The 20,042-nt window shown below is 27.9% G+C and overlaps 1 protein-coding gene across 2 annotated transcripts in view; it reads right to left on the reverse strand.

The window, feature by feature from the left end:
- LOC111620603 (E3 ubiquitin-protein ligase HERC2-like) overlaps window positions 1-20,042 on the reverse strand; it is a 124,590-nt gene that overhangs the window by 59,666 nt on the left and 44,882 nt on the right. Inside the window, exons 24-32 of one of the 2 annotated variants that reach the window (XM_023362572.1) lie at window positions 17,485-17,644; window positions 16,323-16,618; window positions 13,928-14,222; window positions 13,431-13,597; window positions 7,802-7,957; window positions 7,411-7,681; window positions 6,090-6,198; window positions 5,870-6,006; window positions 1,019-1,221 (exon numbers count right to left, since the gene is read on the reverse strand). In XM_023362572.1, coding sequence (XP_023218340.1) covers window positions 1,019-1,221; window positions 5,870-6,006; window positions 6,090-6,198; window positions 7,411-7,681; window positions 7,802-7,957; window positions 13,431-13,597; window positions 13,928-14,222; window positions 16,323-16,618; window positions 17,485-17,644 — 1,794 coding nt within the window. The remainder of the gene's footprint in view (window positions 1-1,018; window positions 1,222-5,869; window positions 6,007-6,089; window positions 6,199-7,410; window positions 7,682-7,801; window positions 7,958-13,430; window positions 13,598-13,927; window positions 14,223-16,322; window positions 16,619-17,484; window positions 17,645-20,042) is intronic. The other variant, XM_023362577.1, reaches the window with a different exon arrangement.

A 20,042-nucleotide genomic window follows, 5' to 3' on the forward strand; every position in this document is an offset into this window, starting at 1 on the left:
TATTATAATGTAAATAGAAGGGTCGTTATATAACAGTCAGTAGAGTAAAGATTAAAAAAAAATGTATGAACGACGACTGGCAGTCGTATGGCCTTGAACTGAAGACTATAAGACCACTGACTATTTATATTACAGACCCGCTGTAATTACACATGCTCACCTAATTAAAAGTTTTTACATCTATGTGTTAAAAGTATTTTACAATTTGTTTGGACTGCACATGTTGTTTTTTCTGTAAATATATATTATTTCAACTTATATACTTTGATTTTTGTTTTGTAATATTATTTAAAAAGAGTAATTTTGTTGAATTATGATAAAAATCTCCATTTAAAATATATTTAAGTTTTAAAAAAGGACACTATATGACACTAGTTCAAAGTTAAAATTGTGTGCAGCACCATCTGTTACAAGATGTTATTAAAAAAATTACTTTTATAGTATTAATTATTATAAAAGGCAGAAAAAGCTTAATTTTGAGGGTAAAGATGAGTATTTAAAAATATTATAAATGCCAATAACAAGTAAAATTTTTATTACGTCCAACCTCAGCCAATATATAAAACCCTTCTATCGCCCCATTCCTCAAGCTTTAACCTCTAAAATTTAACAGTATTAATGCCTCTTATATACAAGTGCCAAATTTCATTTCTTAGTCTTTACCCTATCTTGAGATATTAAACTAAATAGACACCAACACACACTCATCCATGAAATATTTGTTTTTTTTTGAAGTTCAGGGATCTGAAAACATTGAGATTTGCAAATTCATATCAATTGTAATCATATCAAAAAATATGAATTTGATATAATTACAATTCTTCTGCATATTATATTGTATCAGACAGGAAAGTAAGACAAGTTTTTCACTTTAAATCTATTACCTAATACTCCATATAAATCTAATATACAACTCAATGAATGTCATATGTATGTATTCATTTCATTCATTTTTGTTCCCTTTATTGATTTTAATTATTTTTAAAATATCATTTTTAAAATCTTTTGTAAACATTACCTTTCCCTGAGTTCCACAACTTTGCCAGAAATAACAAGTACCATCAATCAAACGATAAGCCCAATTTTCCCGAGACGAAACAGTTAAATTCTTAACGCACTGAGACCATTCTTCTATGTATCCTGCCAATGCAAGAACGGGAGGAGATTCTTTATTCATTTTACGATGCCGTCCAGGATAGCCAGCATAAGCGGGGATAGCTCCTGATAAATATACAGTTATTTAAATATTAGAGGAAATTTTTGGTGCAGAGGAATACAATATATATTGATAGTTTATGTATATAAAAATACTTAATTTTTAGATAATACTTAATACTTAAAGATAATTGTTTCATATGTACTATAAAGTAATGTTCCTCAAGCATTGATGAATGAAGAATTTCACAAAAATAAATATTTTGGATAAATAGGACATTTTTATTCTTGAAAAAAGAAAAATGGCAATATTAAACATTTTATAGACACTTTTATAGTTTCTAGAATCAAAATAGTGAATGAAACAATAAAAATTCAGATTACTGTTTGCCTTTATTATATGTTAAATTATTTATTTACAGTATTCTGTTGTTGATTTCATTACTAAATTATAATAACAATAGCCCATCCATAGATCTTGTTGTGAGAGAGACTTGTGCACTCTCATAATGCTGAGCTGGTGGTAATCAGAAAGTGTCACCCATACCAGACAGGTCTTGGTTGAAGTACCCAATCAACAATTCTTCAACTATCCATCTTTATTTAAAGATGCATACAACAAGAGGTCAAGCTAAAGGATCACTGCCTGGAAAATGCCAAGGCAAGTCTGATGTTAGTTCAGGACATGACAACTTACAAACCACTGCTGGCAGAAAGTTGACCAGGTAGACACCTACTGAAAAATCAAAAAGTGCTACGACCAGAACCCAATGAGGCATCCACCACCTAAGAACCTCATCTGTTGAATTGTTTTGTCAATATAATTGGCAACCACCGAAGCAAGTTTTACGGACATCAGAAATTAACAAAACTGTTATGTGATACTACACAAATAATGATAAATATAACTAGATTTTGAGTATAAAGTATATGAGTAAAGATTTTGAGTATGAAACTTGTATATAATCAGTTTTCATTTTTGTGATTGAGCCAAAATCCTGATAAACTAATTAAAGAACATTTGTCTTTATATATTAAAATCAAAGTTGGAGCAGGATATACACAAGAATTGGACTTTGCTGACTACTAACAGACATTACCCACAGATATGCTTAAAATCCTGTTTATTTTGATATTTAACAATCTACTGTAATTCTCAGAAACAAAGTTTCTGGTGAAAACTTCTTACTTCACAGTAAGAAGTTTGTTATTTTTGTTTAGAATGAGTAAAGAAGTTGAATAAAATGTTAAGTATTAAAAAATATATATAAAAAACACATCAAAATACTTATAAAAGATAATAAAATGAAAGCAGGAACCAATAAAATCCTACAAAGACGTATCCTCTTTTTGCCCTATGGGCATTAAGTGGGTCTTTTTTTAGCGAAAGAATTATGGGTTTGGCCAGATGCTCAATGAGGTGGCCAGAAGGTGAGAGACGGGGCTCGACTTATCTGGACAGACCAACCTTTGAAAAATTTCAGGGTTTTTTTTTTACCCATCCAGATTCAATATCAGGTCCCCCAAAGCAGTAGGCTGCCACCTTAACTGCTTAGTCATCTGGCCATCTAAATACTGGTCTACAATATGTTTTAAATCAAAAACATTAAATATCTTAACTTCAGAGTGGATATGAATAAAATAAAATCAAATTATGTCTTTGAAACTTTCTAAATTGTTTTTGTTAAAAATAAAGTTTTAATAAATCAGAGAAATAATTATATAAGATGTAAATGCTTATCAAAAATAAATGATAAAATGCTAATTTAAAAATAAAAAATAAAGCTTTTCTTTTAATTGTTATGAAAAATATTTTATGAATATGTAATGATGTATAAACAGAAAAAAAATGTCTCTTATTTTATTAATTTTGAGATAAATTAACACAATATTAACTCAGTGAATGGTTGTCTCTTTAATCCGAAATAATTCTTTTGGTAGACTATCTAAGATGCTTTTTGAGAGAAGAACATACACCAAAAAACTTTAAAGTTAAGAAGAACTGTACGAAATATAATTCCCAAACATATGATTTGGAAAATAAAGAAGAAGAATAAAATCTGTAATTAGGAGTAAAATTAAAAAATGGAATAATTTAAAATACCAATTAAGGAAATTATTACATCAATATAATTACAAAGAAAATTCACACAAAGTAATTGCAAATGGATACAAATATAAAAAATACCTTAAATTACATAAACTATTTAAGTATCTGGTTCCTAAAATGAACAATATAAGGATAAACTATTTAATTGTTAATAAAACTAACATACAAATTCCTACGTACATGAAACAGTTCCTAACGTTAGGAACTGATTTTAATATACCTATTGATAAGATTACTATGGATTTAATAGTAAGTGTAGACAAAAGCTTAAAAGACTTACCAACAAAAACGGAAAAGAAAACTAATTTAATTAGCTCAGTCATCCATGACATGAAACATATAACCCAAAAAAATAAATTTAAAGTATATAAATATAAAACAAATTTAAATAGAACCATAAATTTTTTAAAAACTAATAACTTTTCTATCATAAAGGAAAATAAAACAAAACAACTCATAATAATAACTAATAAAGTATTAGAAGATAAAAGTAAAGAACAAATTAACAATGAACAATATATAAAATTGGATAATAATCCATATGAGGAAATAAAAAAAAATTTAACAGAAATAGTAAAAGACATATATTCAAAAGGTAATATTAGTGAAATGATAATTGATATTGATAAAAATTGATAAAAATGATATACTTAACTTCAGTAATAATAGAATCCCCAAATTACATATACAGTTAAAAACACAAAAAAGATGAAAAATATAGACCTATTGTTGATTTCAGATACTCGATACTGTACGATTTAGAAAATTATATTAAAAAACAATTAAAATGTATTGATAATTCTAAAAATAGCATAAAAAATGCTGATGAAGTAATTAACAGTATTCAAAAGATTAAAAAAGAAAAAACACACACATTAATCAGTCTAGATGTGAAAAATATGTACCCTAACATAAAATGGAAATTAGTAAAAAACAGTCTCACACAATTAAAAATAAATAAAACTTTAATAGATCTAATACAATTTGCATATAAAAGAAATTATTTTGAAGTATATGATAACTTTTATATACAAACTGATGGGGTTAGTATGGGGTCAAAGATGGAGCCAAAACTTGCTGAATTAGTAATGAAAGAGGTGGATGAAAAAATACAAAACATTCCAGGAGTAAAAACTGTAATGCAATATGTAGATGACTATTTAGTAGTATTTAATAATCAAATAACAAATGATAAAATAATTCTCAACACAGTAAATAGTATAAATGAAGATATAAAATTTGATATAGAATTTGAAAAAGAGAATAAAATTAATGATAAATTTTCATTTAAAACTTATAAAAAACCATCCAACTTAAATAAAACAATAAACTACCACTCTTGTATACCAGATACCGTAAAAAGAATACATATATAATGGAGTTAAAAAATATATACCCAAGAACTACCAACGAAAAGGACTGAAAAATTGAATTAAATGAATTAGAACAAAAATTCATTCTGAACAGTTATCCCGAGAAAACTTTAAAAATTTGGAAAACACAGTATTATAAAAATACATTTAATATAAAAAATAAAAAAGACAAAACATATAGAGCCTTCCCATACATCACTAATATTTATGATAATTGTAATAAAATGCTTAAAAAAGAGAATGTAGTCTTGGCCCCAGCTTTGACCAATAAAATTTCACATAAAGTAAACATTAATAGATTAAAAATATATAAAACTAATAGTGATATATTGAAAAAAAAACAGGTGTAGTCTATAAAATCAACTGTAATTGCCAAAATCCAAAAAATTATATAGGTGAAACATGACGTGCTTTAGAAATACGGATCAAAGAACATGAAGTAACCATTAGATTAAAATATAACAACTCCACTTGGTATAACTATATTAAAAATAGTAACTGTAATATTGATAGAAATAATATTAAAGTCCTAAACATAGTAACAATAATCTAGTAAATATCTCTAATGGAATGCAAATTGAACAGCAATGGTACAAAATTATAGAAGGTGTGACAATAAACCAGTGAATTGTTTGTAAAACCTAAATACCAAATGTTGTAAAAGTTATTGTGTATGGATTACCATTTGTGAATTTATACAACACATAACTAGTGTTTAATAGAATATTTTTCAAATGATATAGAAGAAAATTTCAAAAGAAAAATACTTTTTAAAAGTTTTTATATTACTTATTTGTAACTAGGTTTATGATTGTATTATTATTATTTATAGCGATATTGTTTAATCATATTACGGTTTATGTCAAGAAAGATAATTTAATATGAAATAGAAATACCGTATGAATGTAACTTGGGAAAAAGAAGTGTGTAAAGTTCTTAAAGGTACTGGTAATAATGTTTCCGTTGTGTTATTTGACATCTCTACTCATTTTAATTTTTAATTTGTATTTTTGTCAACTCAATATCTGTAATTGTAATTCTAGAGTACTGAAGAGGGACTGGAAAAATGAAACCAGTTTGAAATGCATATGTGAAAATGCAATAAAAGGGTTTCTTGACCTGACTTGCTGTAAGATAGTCTACCGAAAGAATTATTTTGAATTAAAGAGACAACCATTCACTGAACAAATATACAGCTACAATTAGTAAATTCACAATATTAACTACTTACCAGGATCACTAATACAATTAAATGGATGTTTGTGATTATGTTTAACTTTAAAACAATTTTCACAAAAATCAAAATTATGGCAAACACGACATTTGTATCTCGACCCATTCAGCGGAGTCATTTTGCATCCGTCACAACTGAAATTATATAAAACTCACTTTTTGTTTTGAATGCAAACCAAAATAAAGTAACTTTATTATATTTAGAAAGAAGAACTTACGTTACACGTTCGTGTACGCTCAGTACCTTTTCCATTTCACTTAATAGTCCAGTCCAATTAGATTGTTGCGGAAAATCAACAGTTACATCTCGGCCATTTGAACTAATAGCTAAAATATTAATATTAAAGTTAAGACGTGCGATATTTTAAATAAATACTGTGGAAAATGCTATCTTATCTATGATTTTATATTATTTAAAGAATATAAATTTAATGTCAGAAACATCAGATTCAAAATGTATATAAATTAGAGCCTTAAATATTTAAGCATTTAAATCTAGATTAAAGATTATAATTTGAAAGTTACAAATAAAAATAATATCATTAGTTACACATTTACATCATTAATCTATTGATGTAACAGATCTAGGTTTGAATCTGATTTAAACTCTATATTTATCATACTTTCACACATAATTAAGCATTAATAAAAACTATAGAGACTCTCTAATTTAGCATCAATCAAGGTACTGTTTGCCATCCCTTGCTTAATGTGATCAACTCTATTGTGAATCAATCTATCTGTAACATGAAATGTGGCTGGCTATATAGCCTTAAAATATTACCATATTTACTCATGTAAAGGATAAGGTTTTCATTTATTTTTCACTGCTTCAAAAACCTAGGTCATCATTTGTGTGCGAGCAAAGGATTCTTTGTGTTTTTGCAAACTGCACTGCATCTCATTCGTCCACAGAAAATAGCTCCGTGTTATTATAAAATCATTAATGAAATACAGGTCACTTAACAATGATTATAAATGTAGTTATTTTATATTAGTTAAATTGTTATTTTTAATGAATATTAGCACATTCTGAATCATTAAAAATAAACTTTTTCCAGTCATGTGCATTATCATGTTTTGGTTTTGTTTTCTATTCATCACCTATTAAGGCAAACATGGTTTCTTTGCCTTAATACTTGCATTTGATAATATTTTATTTGTGATTAAACAAAATAAAGTTAGAATTGTATTAATAAATCTAATTTTCTTTATTTTGATCTCTAAAGTCACACCTCGTCCTATATGCGATTAAATATATTATTAGTAAAATATGTTAATTAAATAAAAAATTACTGAAAATAAGTCTTTTAGATCAGCAGATATTTTTTAAATGCTAATGTTTTGACTGCCTTAATCAGTAAACTTCAACTTTGAAAATAACAGCACTCATAATTTTTGGAATTTTTTATTTCCAAACTTTAAGATGATTGATTAAAATATTCAGAAGTATTAGCTTTTTAAATAAATCTACTGGATGAAAGGGTATTAAGTTATAATCAGTTTTCAGTTTGTATTTATCTAAAAATTACTACTTACATGAAACTACTCCAACACTATTATGGCTAATAGAACCCCATTTATATTTTGGAGTGGTTACAGAAGGTTTAACTCTCACTCGATCTCTCACTTTGATGGCATTAAATGAATAAGGAGAATCACTAGTTGTTCCGGAAGCTGTACACGTATTTAATCCGATCACAGACGGTGGATCTAATAGTTCAACATGAACGTAACACACCCAGTAAGTTCCTCCTTTTCGCTGCCAATCAACTTGAACATTCAAATCATGAAGACCGTCTCTGTCCAACTATATATAAGACATTATGTTTAGTATAGTAAATTTAATACTTTAATTTCATATAATTATTCATTTAATTTCCATATTTCTGACAGTTAAAAAATTTTTAGATTACCAGAGTTCACTTACGTTTATGACTTTGCCAATATCATTTTCATGTACATCTTCGTAAGTTCGACAGCAACGTACCCACATGCCGGGTTGGATGTGATCCCGAACATACTCGGCATAGTCATCGTTGTTTAGAAATTCATTTCGTCTTCTATATGTTTCTTGTATCGGAGGCTGAATAAAAATAATTTGTAAATATTTATTCTTTTATATTACATTTAATAACATGAGATTACCATAAACATTAGTTTGTCTCATTAAACATAAATTGTATGTTAAAATCTTTGAAATATAAATTATAAAATGAATTATATAGTGTGCCAGTAAAGTCATTACACATCCACCTAACTGATGAATGCAGATAGCTACAGTTATAAATGTGAAATATAATTATGATAAAGTGACTAAGCACTATGAGAATAAACCACTTGCTTAGCAGTATAATTAGGAAGTTAACACTCCTTTCTTGAAAAAAATGTGCGCTACAGAAAAAATTTGGTTACAAAGTCATCTAGCAGGACCAATTTGGTACGAAAGAACCCTGAATACAAAACATGAAATGTTAATGTGCATGTTGAGTACAAATGGTAAAATGTGTAATTTTTACATGTTCTCATTCACTTCTCATGTGTTTATTTATAATATGTGTATTTCTCATTTTCCTATGTCTTTATTCTGCATTCATTACTGTGTCATATGTTGCGCATTGCTCACACATTAGTGTATACGAACTGCACTATGCACCTTCTATGTAATAATGATAAAAATTTATCTATAATGAATAATTTTAAAATAAATTTTATATATAAATTATTCAGCATAAATCTATATGCTTTAGAATATGTGAAAAACATATTAGAAATTACTTCAAAAATAATTATATTTTATAAATATTTAAAATTTTTCACTTACAACATATAAAATTGATCTTATTAAAATAAAATTATCATTGTTATTCCAACTTAAAAAAAAATAGATAAATAAATGTTTACATCAGTAATTTTCAATAATAAGAAATAAACTTGTCAGAAAAGTTTCCAAAATACAGGGTTAAAAAAAAAAAAAAAAAAAAATGTTACAAATTCATTTAAGCTTCTTAATCCCGAATCATTTTACAGTTACAAAGTATTAAAAAAAGAAAAAGAAAAAGTACAATTGTTTTATTCCGTTTTAAGCAATTTATTAAATGCCTTGAAATTTGCAGAATTCAATCATTTAGAGTACTCACATCTATCATATTGGTCTCCTATGATGACAAGGAAGGCTATACAGACTCCAAAACATGAACAGAGAATAGAGATGGCCGCACATTGCTGAGCTCTTCTGCCACACATGGATAATAGCACGTCGTGGTAAGTATTATCTCCTTTGATATCGGCGCAATAGGCTAAGACCACCATCGTGCTAATCATTAAACATAGCATTATCTGAAAAATAAAAATAAAAAAAGATTTATTACAGGCTTTTTTTTTTTTTAAGCTAATAAAATCGAAATTTTTAAATAGGAAATAGATTTTTATTATCTGCACCACGCTCTTTTTAATTTCTGTCCGATCTAGTTGGTGCCGAAAATGAAAACAAATCTAATTCGAGGAGTTAAAATATATTTTAATGAGAATTTGGAATTCTAGTTCCTTTTTTTTTTTCTTCTTCTTCTTTCCTCTCTTTACGTGATCATCAAATTTATAACATTAGTAATTGTGTAGATTCGGCAGTAGAATCAATCGATTGTCTAGAAGGAAAGAGGGTGGACATTTACATACTGTATATCTTCCTCTCGTCAGTAAAATTTGAGCGGAACCCCTACAGAAAGGAAATTCTACCACTTCCAGACTAAAGTCTTTTCTTTCCAATTTAATTTCCGATCGAGCGACTCGCTTTTCCAAAGATAAAGTTTCTTTGTTGGAAGCATCACGGCCGAAAACACTCGAGAATTCGAAATTCACGAAATTTGTCCGATCCAAAATAGCACGAAATAATCTGAAAAACACGATAAATTCGATTCGCTCTCAATTGTAAACTCTACCATTTTATTTCTTCTTTTTTTTTTTTATTTTATTTTTCTAAGGAAGAAAATGTTTACATCAGAAAATGTAAGCTTTAAACAGAAAACACAATTTCGCAATTTTTTACGTAAACGATGAAGGTTATTTATCTTGTATTTTGATACGAAAGGGCACNGGGTTAAATGTACTATGCCAGAAACCTTCGTGGGAGTGTATTAAAAAACTTTCCTAAGTTTTATGGCAATCGTACTATGCCACAAACCTGCGCGAGAGTATATTAAACAACTTCCCAAAGTTTCATGGCAATCGGATAAACGGTGTGGTAATGCATGAAGGACATAAGACAGACACACAGACATACATTCATTTTTATATATATAGATAATATGACTACTTCAGAATTAAACTTTATTACCTGTTCGTTAAAACTATGAGAATTTTCAACAATATTTTTCATTTGATTGATTAGATATTTGTTAATGCAATTATTCCAGGAAGGTAGTGCATGAAGATGACGTAAAAGACAAATGCTTTCTTCCGCTATAGTGCTGCTGTGAGAAGCTGTTAAAGATACTTTAGCTTTTGAAAATCTGTGTCCTTTACGAGGAATATCTAAAACAATATAAATTTTGTTTTAAATAATTAGTAAATATATCAAAATATGCTTTTTGCAAAATGTAAATAACAGAGTTTAAATATTTAGTATTTCATCATTTATATATCAATGCAAAAATAAGTTAATCAGATAGAAAAAGTCATAGAGGGAGTTTACAATAATATTTCATACCTCTGTGATAGTATCGGATGGATACTTTGGCTTTACTTTCTGCAAGGTGGTGCGAGTTGGGCACAAGGTCTTCTAATTAGTGTCGTTCAGCAGGTCAACAAGAAGTGAAGGACCGTCTTAATCGTTCGATCCAATTTGTGTCCCGACCTCCCCAGCGACTCACAAATTGGTGTCACGGGAGTGGGGTTTGAATCTAAAAATCCCTAGAAACATCACAAATTCAGCTTATCGTCAACCCCTCCGACTCTCCTCCACTCGCGTAACGCGTAACCAAACGTTACTACCATCCCTGACAAGAAAGTAGGTCACCAACCTGTGGCCGGAAGGAGCGGACTCCTCCCAACCTCCCTGGCGCTCACAAACAATTTTTTCCTTCATCTACTTGTCTTTTCTTGAATGATCAGTACATCAAAAGAATATTTCTAGATTTAAAAATCATATTTTCACAATAATTCATAATTTTATTGCCATTTAATGTATTAATTCAATGTCAAAATACAAATTAAAGACATTTATATTTAATGTGGATAAATCTTCAATGTCAGAAATAAAATAATTTAATGTAAGAAATTAAACTGATTTGTAGTTGTTCATTACTTAAAATAAAATATAAGGTGCTCAAAATTTCCGAACACAGTTACGTTATATTATTATTTATCACCCAATAATGACAATTTTATCTCAAAAAAATCTAATTAACAATGCATAATGTCAATGATAAAGTTATTTGTAGGAACAAAATAAACCAAAAGTAGCAAAAATTTTGACTAAAACATGGATAAGGTTTAGTTGCAAAGATGAAAAAGTTTCAACATACATCATTCAGTCTTCCAATTATAGTGTTACATGATTTCTGCTACAAAATCATTATTTTTCTTATGAAAACTAATATCTTCTTGCAATATATAGCCAACAGTTTGGCCTGGAGTGAGGCCAAACTGTTGGCTATGTAAAATATATTCTACCCCAATTATTATTTGAGTGATTAGTTCTTATTGAATTGTATCAATTATTTGCTTCCTACAAAATTATATCTCCTGTCTAAAAATTAATAACAAATCAAAAAATAAAAGTGAAACTATATGTTCCTCCTTGTAGCAGAAAGCATGCATTCAGATTAAAAATGACTATTGAATTAATTCAATAGTAATTTTAGAAAATTAATTCAACAAAGTAAATTTTTATTACATTACTAGCTTACCCGTTGCGCATTGCTGCGATCTCAGAAGAAAGGAAATTCAAGCAAACTCGTTATGATAAAATTCAATTTACATTTTATTATTTTTATATTTTAAATTTAAGTTACTTTAGAAGGACTGTTCCANGTTGCAGAACACTGCACTATACACCTATCAAAACTGATCCTGAAAACATGTATCTTTGCAATATAGGGTCTTCCAAAAAAATACTACCATTTTAAATTATTGAAATTATGTTAATTATTAACCAATAAGTATGTGATCTACACCAATTGACAGAGACAATGTCTAAGTTTCATCTATCATCTGTATACAAACATCTTTTTGTCTACTGTCTCTAAGCACTGTAAACAAAAATCAAAAATGATGGCTCTGCATAAAGAAAGCATTTTATGTTCTGCTGTCAGCAAGGTTGGAATCAGTCATCATTGTGCAACACAATTTTTGATGATTTTTTGAGTTTCACAGACAATTTCAAAGTGATCCACCATTGTAAGGCAAGTATTCTTGTTGCACAATGAAGACTGATTCTGACTTTGAAAACTACAGAACATAAATTAAAAATATTGAAGAAAACAATTAATCTTCATTCTTCCATCTTGTCCAATTACCAGCAAAAAACAGTTTTTCCTTGCAGAGATGACCTTTTAATTTGAAATTATATGTATTTTTTAATGTTTCAACTTATTACTAGTGATTTTTTAAAACTGTTTTACATAATTTTGCACAGGCATAGCCTCAATAAAAAGGTCGCCTCTACGAGGAAAAACAGTTTTTTGCTAGTGACTAGACAAGATGGAAGAATGAAGACTACTTGGTTTCTTTGATATTTTAAATTTGTGAAATATACAATCTGCCATTTTAATTTGAAATTATATACAAAACATAAAATACATTCTCTGTTGCAGAGTCACCTTTCATTGTTAGAACATGAATAATGCATAACCGAAAGAAAATCAACAAACCATTGAAATGGTTAATCCTTTCAATGGTAACTTCTTTGTTAATGTTCATCCATTTAATGTCTGGATTTAACTTCAACATTAACAAACATCAATGAAGAAGTTAAATGAATGCTCATCCATTTCATCTGGTTCCTTGTTGAAGTTCATCCTCTAAAAATATGGATTTGGCCATAGATAAATGGATATTTGACGAACAAATCCAGATCTTCAACATCTCACTGTATTTATTACTGGGCTGCAATTTTCAAATTGCAAACCTACAGATTCCCACTGTCGTTAGTCTGTCTTTCCTTAATCTCGAGAATGAAGTTAGACAGATGAAAATCCAGACCACATATGAAAATCTTAGTGATAGAGGTCCCAATTAACTATACACACTTTTCATCTAGACCTAAAGTTGTGTAATTTTTTAAAATTAAAATATGGTTAAAAGTTGCAGCCTAACATTGAGATGATGTCACAATAAGTAACTGCTCATTTCATGTAGGAAAAATTAAGTAATCACTCAAATATTTAAGCCAATAGAGTTAACTTAACGTAGATAATACTCTGTAGTCATTAAATTTACTATGCTGTAAATTATATTTATGTATAATTAAACTGATAAATAATTTAACAATTAACAATTCCTACAAATGGGTAAGTAATAACTAAATACTTCACAAAAACAAAAATAATAATATTTTATACTTCTTGTGAATCTATATCTTCTAAATCTTCCGAAAAAGAATCAGAGTCTGTGTATCCATCTAAAGAAGTAAAACTTTCATCTTCTGATAAATTAAGTACTTGTTCTTGGTGTTCTAAGAGCCAACTGACAAGAGCTTCTGGACTCGGAATCATATCTGTTCCTCTAGCTGAAATTACATCAATAAAAGTATGATTTTACATTAAATAACTACACATCTGGAATTTTTTTACCAGATTATACTTAGATGACTGTAACTAACGACTGGAATGTATAATATCATAAAAGCAATGGTTAATCTATTAATAAATAAATTTAATAATTAAATTTATGATAATTTATTAAGAATTTAGATACAGTATGTCTTAAAAATTGCCACTTAAACTGAGATACAAATATAAACATCAATTGAAACCCAATGCATAGCAAATAGCCTTATTCCAAACTTCAAACATGCTATAGAATGTATATATATATATATATATATAAATATTCTTACCCAATTCTTTAACAGCTATTTCTACATTTCTACGGGGAAATCCCATTTCAATTAACTGTTGTACAGCAGGTGGCGGTGGTGGCGGAGGAGTACGAAGTTTCGGACGGTTACGTCGAGGTCTCGGAGTAGAAACATGAGGTATCGGATTTTCGGGAGATTGATCGGTCGTTCCACTGCTACTGCCACCGTCACTTGTTGGACTGTGGTTTGTAATGTCTTTAACTATTGTTGATGGTTGAGAAAAAGGTTTCGACACTTCTGCAATTAGGAACTGAGTCAGAGCTAAAGCTGCTGCCTGAAATCAGAAATTAAAAAATAAGCATTATAACCAATAATTTGAATAATGTTAATTCAATTTATATCAATATTAAAATTCTAAGAATAATCCAGAAATCTGTCTTTTAATATATCAAATAATATTAAATGTGGCTGGTTTACTTATTTATAAAGAATCTAGCAAGATTGATTAATTAACAGATTTTTGTACAGATACATAAGAATTTTATTATATAGTGTGTCCAAAATGTCTGAAATTACTAAAAAAAAATTTACTTTCAAACAACAAACAGTAGATATTTTCAAAGATTATAGTGAGGTTGAGGCCAAAGTTTTAAACGCGAAAACGTGTATGTCGGATGTTCAGCACCGCTTTCTTGTAAGCCTAGAAGTTTGACAATGATGTTTGGAATGTCGAACATGATTCCACTGACTATCTAAACACCAATGTCAAACTTCTAGGCTTACAGGAAAGCGGCACTGAATGTCCGACATACACGTTTTCGTGTTTAAAACTTTGGCCTCAACCTCGCTTATATTCAACAAACTTTGCAGATAAAGTATCATGTTTCTTTGTAATTAACAGAACTTATAGGAATCAACATATATATTCACTGTCAAAATGTTGGTCCCTATACAATCTGTCAATGAAAAATGAAACTTTATACACCTGGAAATTAAAGAAAAACTTATTACACATATTCTTTGAAAATATGTGCTACATATTATTTAAAAATTAATGTTTTATACATTAGAGTATTTGATACTTTATATATAATAAATAAAATTTTGTATTTACAAACAGAATTATAAACCTAAAACTATTCAAAGCATAGGTGAGACCAGTTAATCAGATGTAAATTAATTTATCGGATTATAAAATATAGTGAAAGGCAGCACTTGGAGGATTCATTCAGATTATAAATCTTTGAAGAATTCTATGAGTAGTCTGTAGTTGCTGATGAATTTAAAATATCTATATTGGAAGTACTTAAGTGCAAAGTTTCCTCAATATTATTATTCTATAAATATTTACATTTTTGTTGACAAATATCAAATAAAATTAGATGAATTAGCAGAATATTTGGAAGGCCAACAAAAAATTGATCATTTGAATTAATTAACTGAAAGTCAATCTTTATCCTCTTTAGTTTTTTACCAAACAAAATTATATGAGAGATGCAAAAATTAAAATTGGAGATTGGAAAAGATTATAAAAGATGTAGAAATTATGCTTTTCACCAAACATATATAAAAATTTCCAATTCTTTTGTCTACAAAAAAATCATTGTTATACAGATAATTCAGTAAATAACTTCATGTTATGCTTTAAATTTTCTTTTAAAAATTCTTTCTTATAACTTCCAAATTTGAATATTTTAAAATCCAAACATATTTATCATTAATTTGCTTACATTATTGGAATGGTACAGTCCAGTATGTATCAGTCTCAACCATAACTGATGCAATGGTGAACAGTTTAATAAGTTTATATTGGAATGTCTGCAACATAATAAGGTAGTAGAAGCAAATAGCACTATACTGGCATTTGCAGACTTATTCTGACAAAATAAGTTTGGGTTAATACAGGTAAGTAGTAAGGATGATGTTAAATAATATATTCATGGAGGCAGTCATATTGCTTCATCAGAGCTCACCATATTTACAGCCTGATGAGTGTGATGTGCATTGATCGCTGCACCAATGAACTGGTCAGTGAATATCAGAACACATTTTATTACATTGCGGTTCACCGATGCACTCTTTGGTGCATACTGGAATGTACTCATTGCTTCTAATTTGTAGTAATTATGAAGTTATTAAACCAAAGTTTACAAAATAAAAACATTAACTATATGAAAAGATAAGAATGATATTTCACTTTCACAAATGGCAGAAAAACAATATTCTGATCTTTTAAATCATGCATTTAAATTCAATTTCAGGAATGGATATGTTTTGGACATTTTATGACTTTAAGGATAACCTGTCAGATGGAAAAAGGATTTATAATTTCTGTTAATTATGTCATTTTCATTAGATGATGATGATAATAATAATAATTAAATAATTTTTAATAAAGTATTCAAGAAAAAAAAAGCTATATCATAGTCATTACCTCTAATTCTTCTCTTCCAAAAGTTGTTTTTAATGGTGATGGTTTAGTAGCAGTGGCCATCAATTGTTGAATTAACAGAACTGTTTCCATTTCTGATTCTTCTGTTTCACTCAAGTTATGATTTGATTTTTCCAATAGAGAATTTGTACTACTTTCTGATATTTGTTTCTCTGTGATAACCGGTTGGCTAAGAATATCACGTAATAATTCCTGGTGGCTGAATAATATTCTTGTGGCTTTAATTAAGCCAAAGAGTTTCTGATGGTGTTGAAGAAGTTTGATATTAATATTATTTCCTGTTTAAAAAAAATTAATAAATTAGTAATTAAAGAATAAAAATTATAATTTTAAAATTAATTAAACTCTTATTAAAAATTTTTTCTAAGTCTTACATCACAAAAGAATTTAAAATAGCAGAATTCTTTTTGGAAGACCCTGTATTAAGTTTACAAAAACTCAATCAAATTAGTTTGAGAATCTGTATTTGAATTTCTAATTACTAATAGAAAGCAGTTCTCATTTTATATTCAATATAAAACACAAAAGAACTTTATCCAGATATAGCAGGATTAAATTATGCATTTGACTGAGATATTAGTGCTGAGAGATGTCTTATATCATGCTGAATCAACAGCAACAAACAAGAGAAAAGAGAATATGGTTACAATTATGCTTCAAATTATTTTTAGCCTCCAGAACCATGCCTAAGATTTTATTTCAAAAGAGAATTGACATTCATCACCAGACGGCATCTGGCACTAATAAAAAGCCTGATACTCACTAAGAAATAGATTTATATCTTGGTAAATGATGAAATAATTTAGGTGATTCTATACTACTTGAGCTATCCTGATACAATAATATAATAATATTTAAGGATTTTAACTTTTTTTTTTCAAGATTTCCTCAATCCTGAGGAATCTCCTTGAACTGAAAATGCTCTTCAATTTTTCTCTTCACTCTTTCTTATTCAGAATACCTCATATAACATATAAAATAGTATTTCTTGAATATTATTGTAATAAATTTTTGAAAACTGATTAGTAGTTTAAATGTTTAAAGTAAAAAGTACGTAATCTAATGAAACTAAAGTGACTACATAGTTCACATTACATTTTTCTTCGATGAGAAGAATTCAAATATAACATTAAACAATACAAACCATCAATACTTAATGATGTCATGCTGTGCGATGAAGTTTTGATATCCTGTTCCGACTTGAAAGTTGAAGTTCCAGCTAAACTAATCAACTGAGTCCAAATTCCAATCAGCTCTTCAGATTTTGGTAATTTCTCAATTTTAAATTCTGTTTGTGGAGCCTGCTGAAAATAATATAAATTACTTATATAATTTTCTTTACGTAAAAATACTTTCTACCCTACAAAGAACTTAAAATGTAATAAAGTTAATCAAACAAAATTGACTATGTATTAATGTAAAAATATGGAATTATACTTCTAGCATTAAATAGAATCATATATTAAATTAATTAATTAATTTATTTATTTATTCCAGAAAACAAAATCTAATCAAAGCGATCTCTGTGATATTTTGTTTTCTCAAAACAGATTATTACAGAGAAAACTTAAATGAAAGTGAATACATTTTTAACTCCTTACGATGTGAAAATGCTTAAAAATACCTTTAATTAACCAAAAAGTTTTAACTTAATATTATTTTAACATTTTCAAAGCATTTAAGTTTCATTCTCAAATATGTTATTCAAGTCTTTGTTCCTTTGTTCATACAAAATCAATTGGCTCTTACAGAAACTAATAACAAATATTCAGCCTCTAGAAAACCATTTAGCATTTCCCAACTTTTCTAGTTTGTGCATTCCTGAATGAAAGTATAGTTAAATGTCAAGTGACTCTCAATGGTTGCTCCATAATCATTCATTTTTACTTTCCTAGCTTTTATTTATAATAGATGGAAAGTATGGCAATTGATTAAAAAAAAATTTGCCCCAAAGATTTTTATATTTTAGGACTTGGGAAACTCGAAACACTGAGAAATGCAAAATAAAGTTGGAGAGATTTTTCTGTATGTATGAATGTTACTGTGTGTATATGGAAGTCACTTTAAAGCTTAATGACTCCTGTGCATTTAGTCAAAAATTTCTGAAATTCTGAAAGGAGGTTTGTGTATTAGAAACATTGATGCTATTAAATTTTGGTGGTTAAAGATCAGAAGGTGAGGAGATAGAAGGGGGTCATGTCTTATCTCGAGTAGAATTGGACTTAATGAAGATTTTACTTGTTACAGTGGAACCTGGTTAACTTGAACCTGGATAACTCAAAGTAGCATTTACTTGAAGTCATTTTCTTTTCCCAATCATCTAGCATAACATTAAATAAAACTAAATAACTCAAAATACTTGAAACCATTTAACTGAAAGTCTGAATATTTTCCCAAACCAATATGAGTTAACTAGGTTCCAATTTATTAGCATTTACAATTTTTAATAAAAGTCATCTCTACCTCAAAATTAAGCTTTTAGACATTTTATAACAATTACTAATATAAATATAAAAAGCTTTTTCAAATAAAATCTCATTACAGATGGTGCCACACAATTTTTTGCCATGGAAGTTACTCATTGCTGGATTTATTATTATTAAATTGAAATTTATAGTATTGCTGTACTAATTTTAGTAACATAAACACATAGTTAGTTAATAGAAAAAAAATTAAATTAAAAGTAACTTAACTCGGAATTTTAAAAATGTGTAATATAAAATATCATAAAGTCTGTAAAAATATTACTGTTAGCAGCTGTTACGGATTTGAGTTTAAAAAGTTTTAAACTGTTTATGTATAAACTTTTAAATTAAAAAAAATTATTGATTTAAAATTATATTTAACAACCATTTGAATTTTTTTCCATATACCCCCTAAAGTATATCCTATGTACCATATACCTGCTTCATATCTTTAGAGGTATGCTTATTCCAGGTTAGGAAACACTATATCTATTTATTTATCATTTAAAAATTAAGTGTAAAGGTCACTTAAAATAATAATTTTCATCAATATTCTATTTTTTTAATTAATTTTTTATGTTAAACATATGTTATAGTCAATAATGCAAATTCATTCTTTAAAACCTGTAGTGGACAATGGTTGATGCTTCATTATATATAGCTATTAAGCAATTCTTTACAGTTTCAAGAAGAACTCTTATTTTATTATATCAAACAAACAGATGAATTCTTTATAAGGCTTTCAAATATCAGATAAACAGCTGAATTTTTTATTCAGCTATAATGCATTCAAATGCCAAATGAACAGCCAGATTCTTTATCAAGCTAAAGGCCTGATCTGGCTTATTAAAGCCTTTAAAAAAAGCTTAAAGGCTTACAGCTTGATAAAGAATCCAGCTATTCACTTAAAATAACTATTAAATTAGTTGTATTTATTATATTTTATACAGTTTTCATTTTTTTTCATTTAGAGTACATTTCAGCAATTTCTCTTAAACTTTTCTTTTGTTAACCACTTCCATGATATCTACATTTTGACAATAATAACTTTTCTTTTCATACTTTCTTCAAATAACTATACTTTTCCTATATATTGTGTATGTTATGTAGTTCTACTCCTCACTGCAATACTTTTGAAGCCTTGGTTTTGTGTAACTTCATAATTCTCTCTACCTTTGTTACAATCTATGTACTGATACTTTATAAAAACAATATTGATTAATTACTTATAAATAAT

The sequence above is a fragment of the Centruroides sculpturatus genome, unplaced genomic scaffold, assembly GCF_000671375.1.
Source record: "Centruroides sculpturatus isolate CEXI.00-Female unplaced genomic scaffold, Cexi_2.0 scaffold74, whole genome shotgun sequence".
Taxonomy (NCBI): domain Eukaryota; kingdom Metazoa; phylum Arthropoda; class Arachnida; order Scorpiones; family Buthidae; genus Centruroides; species Centruroides sculpturatus.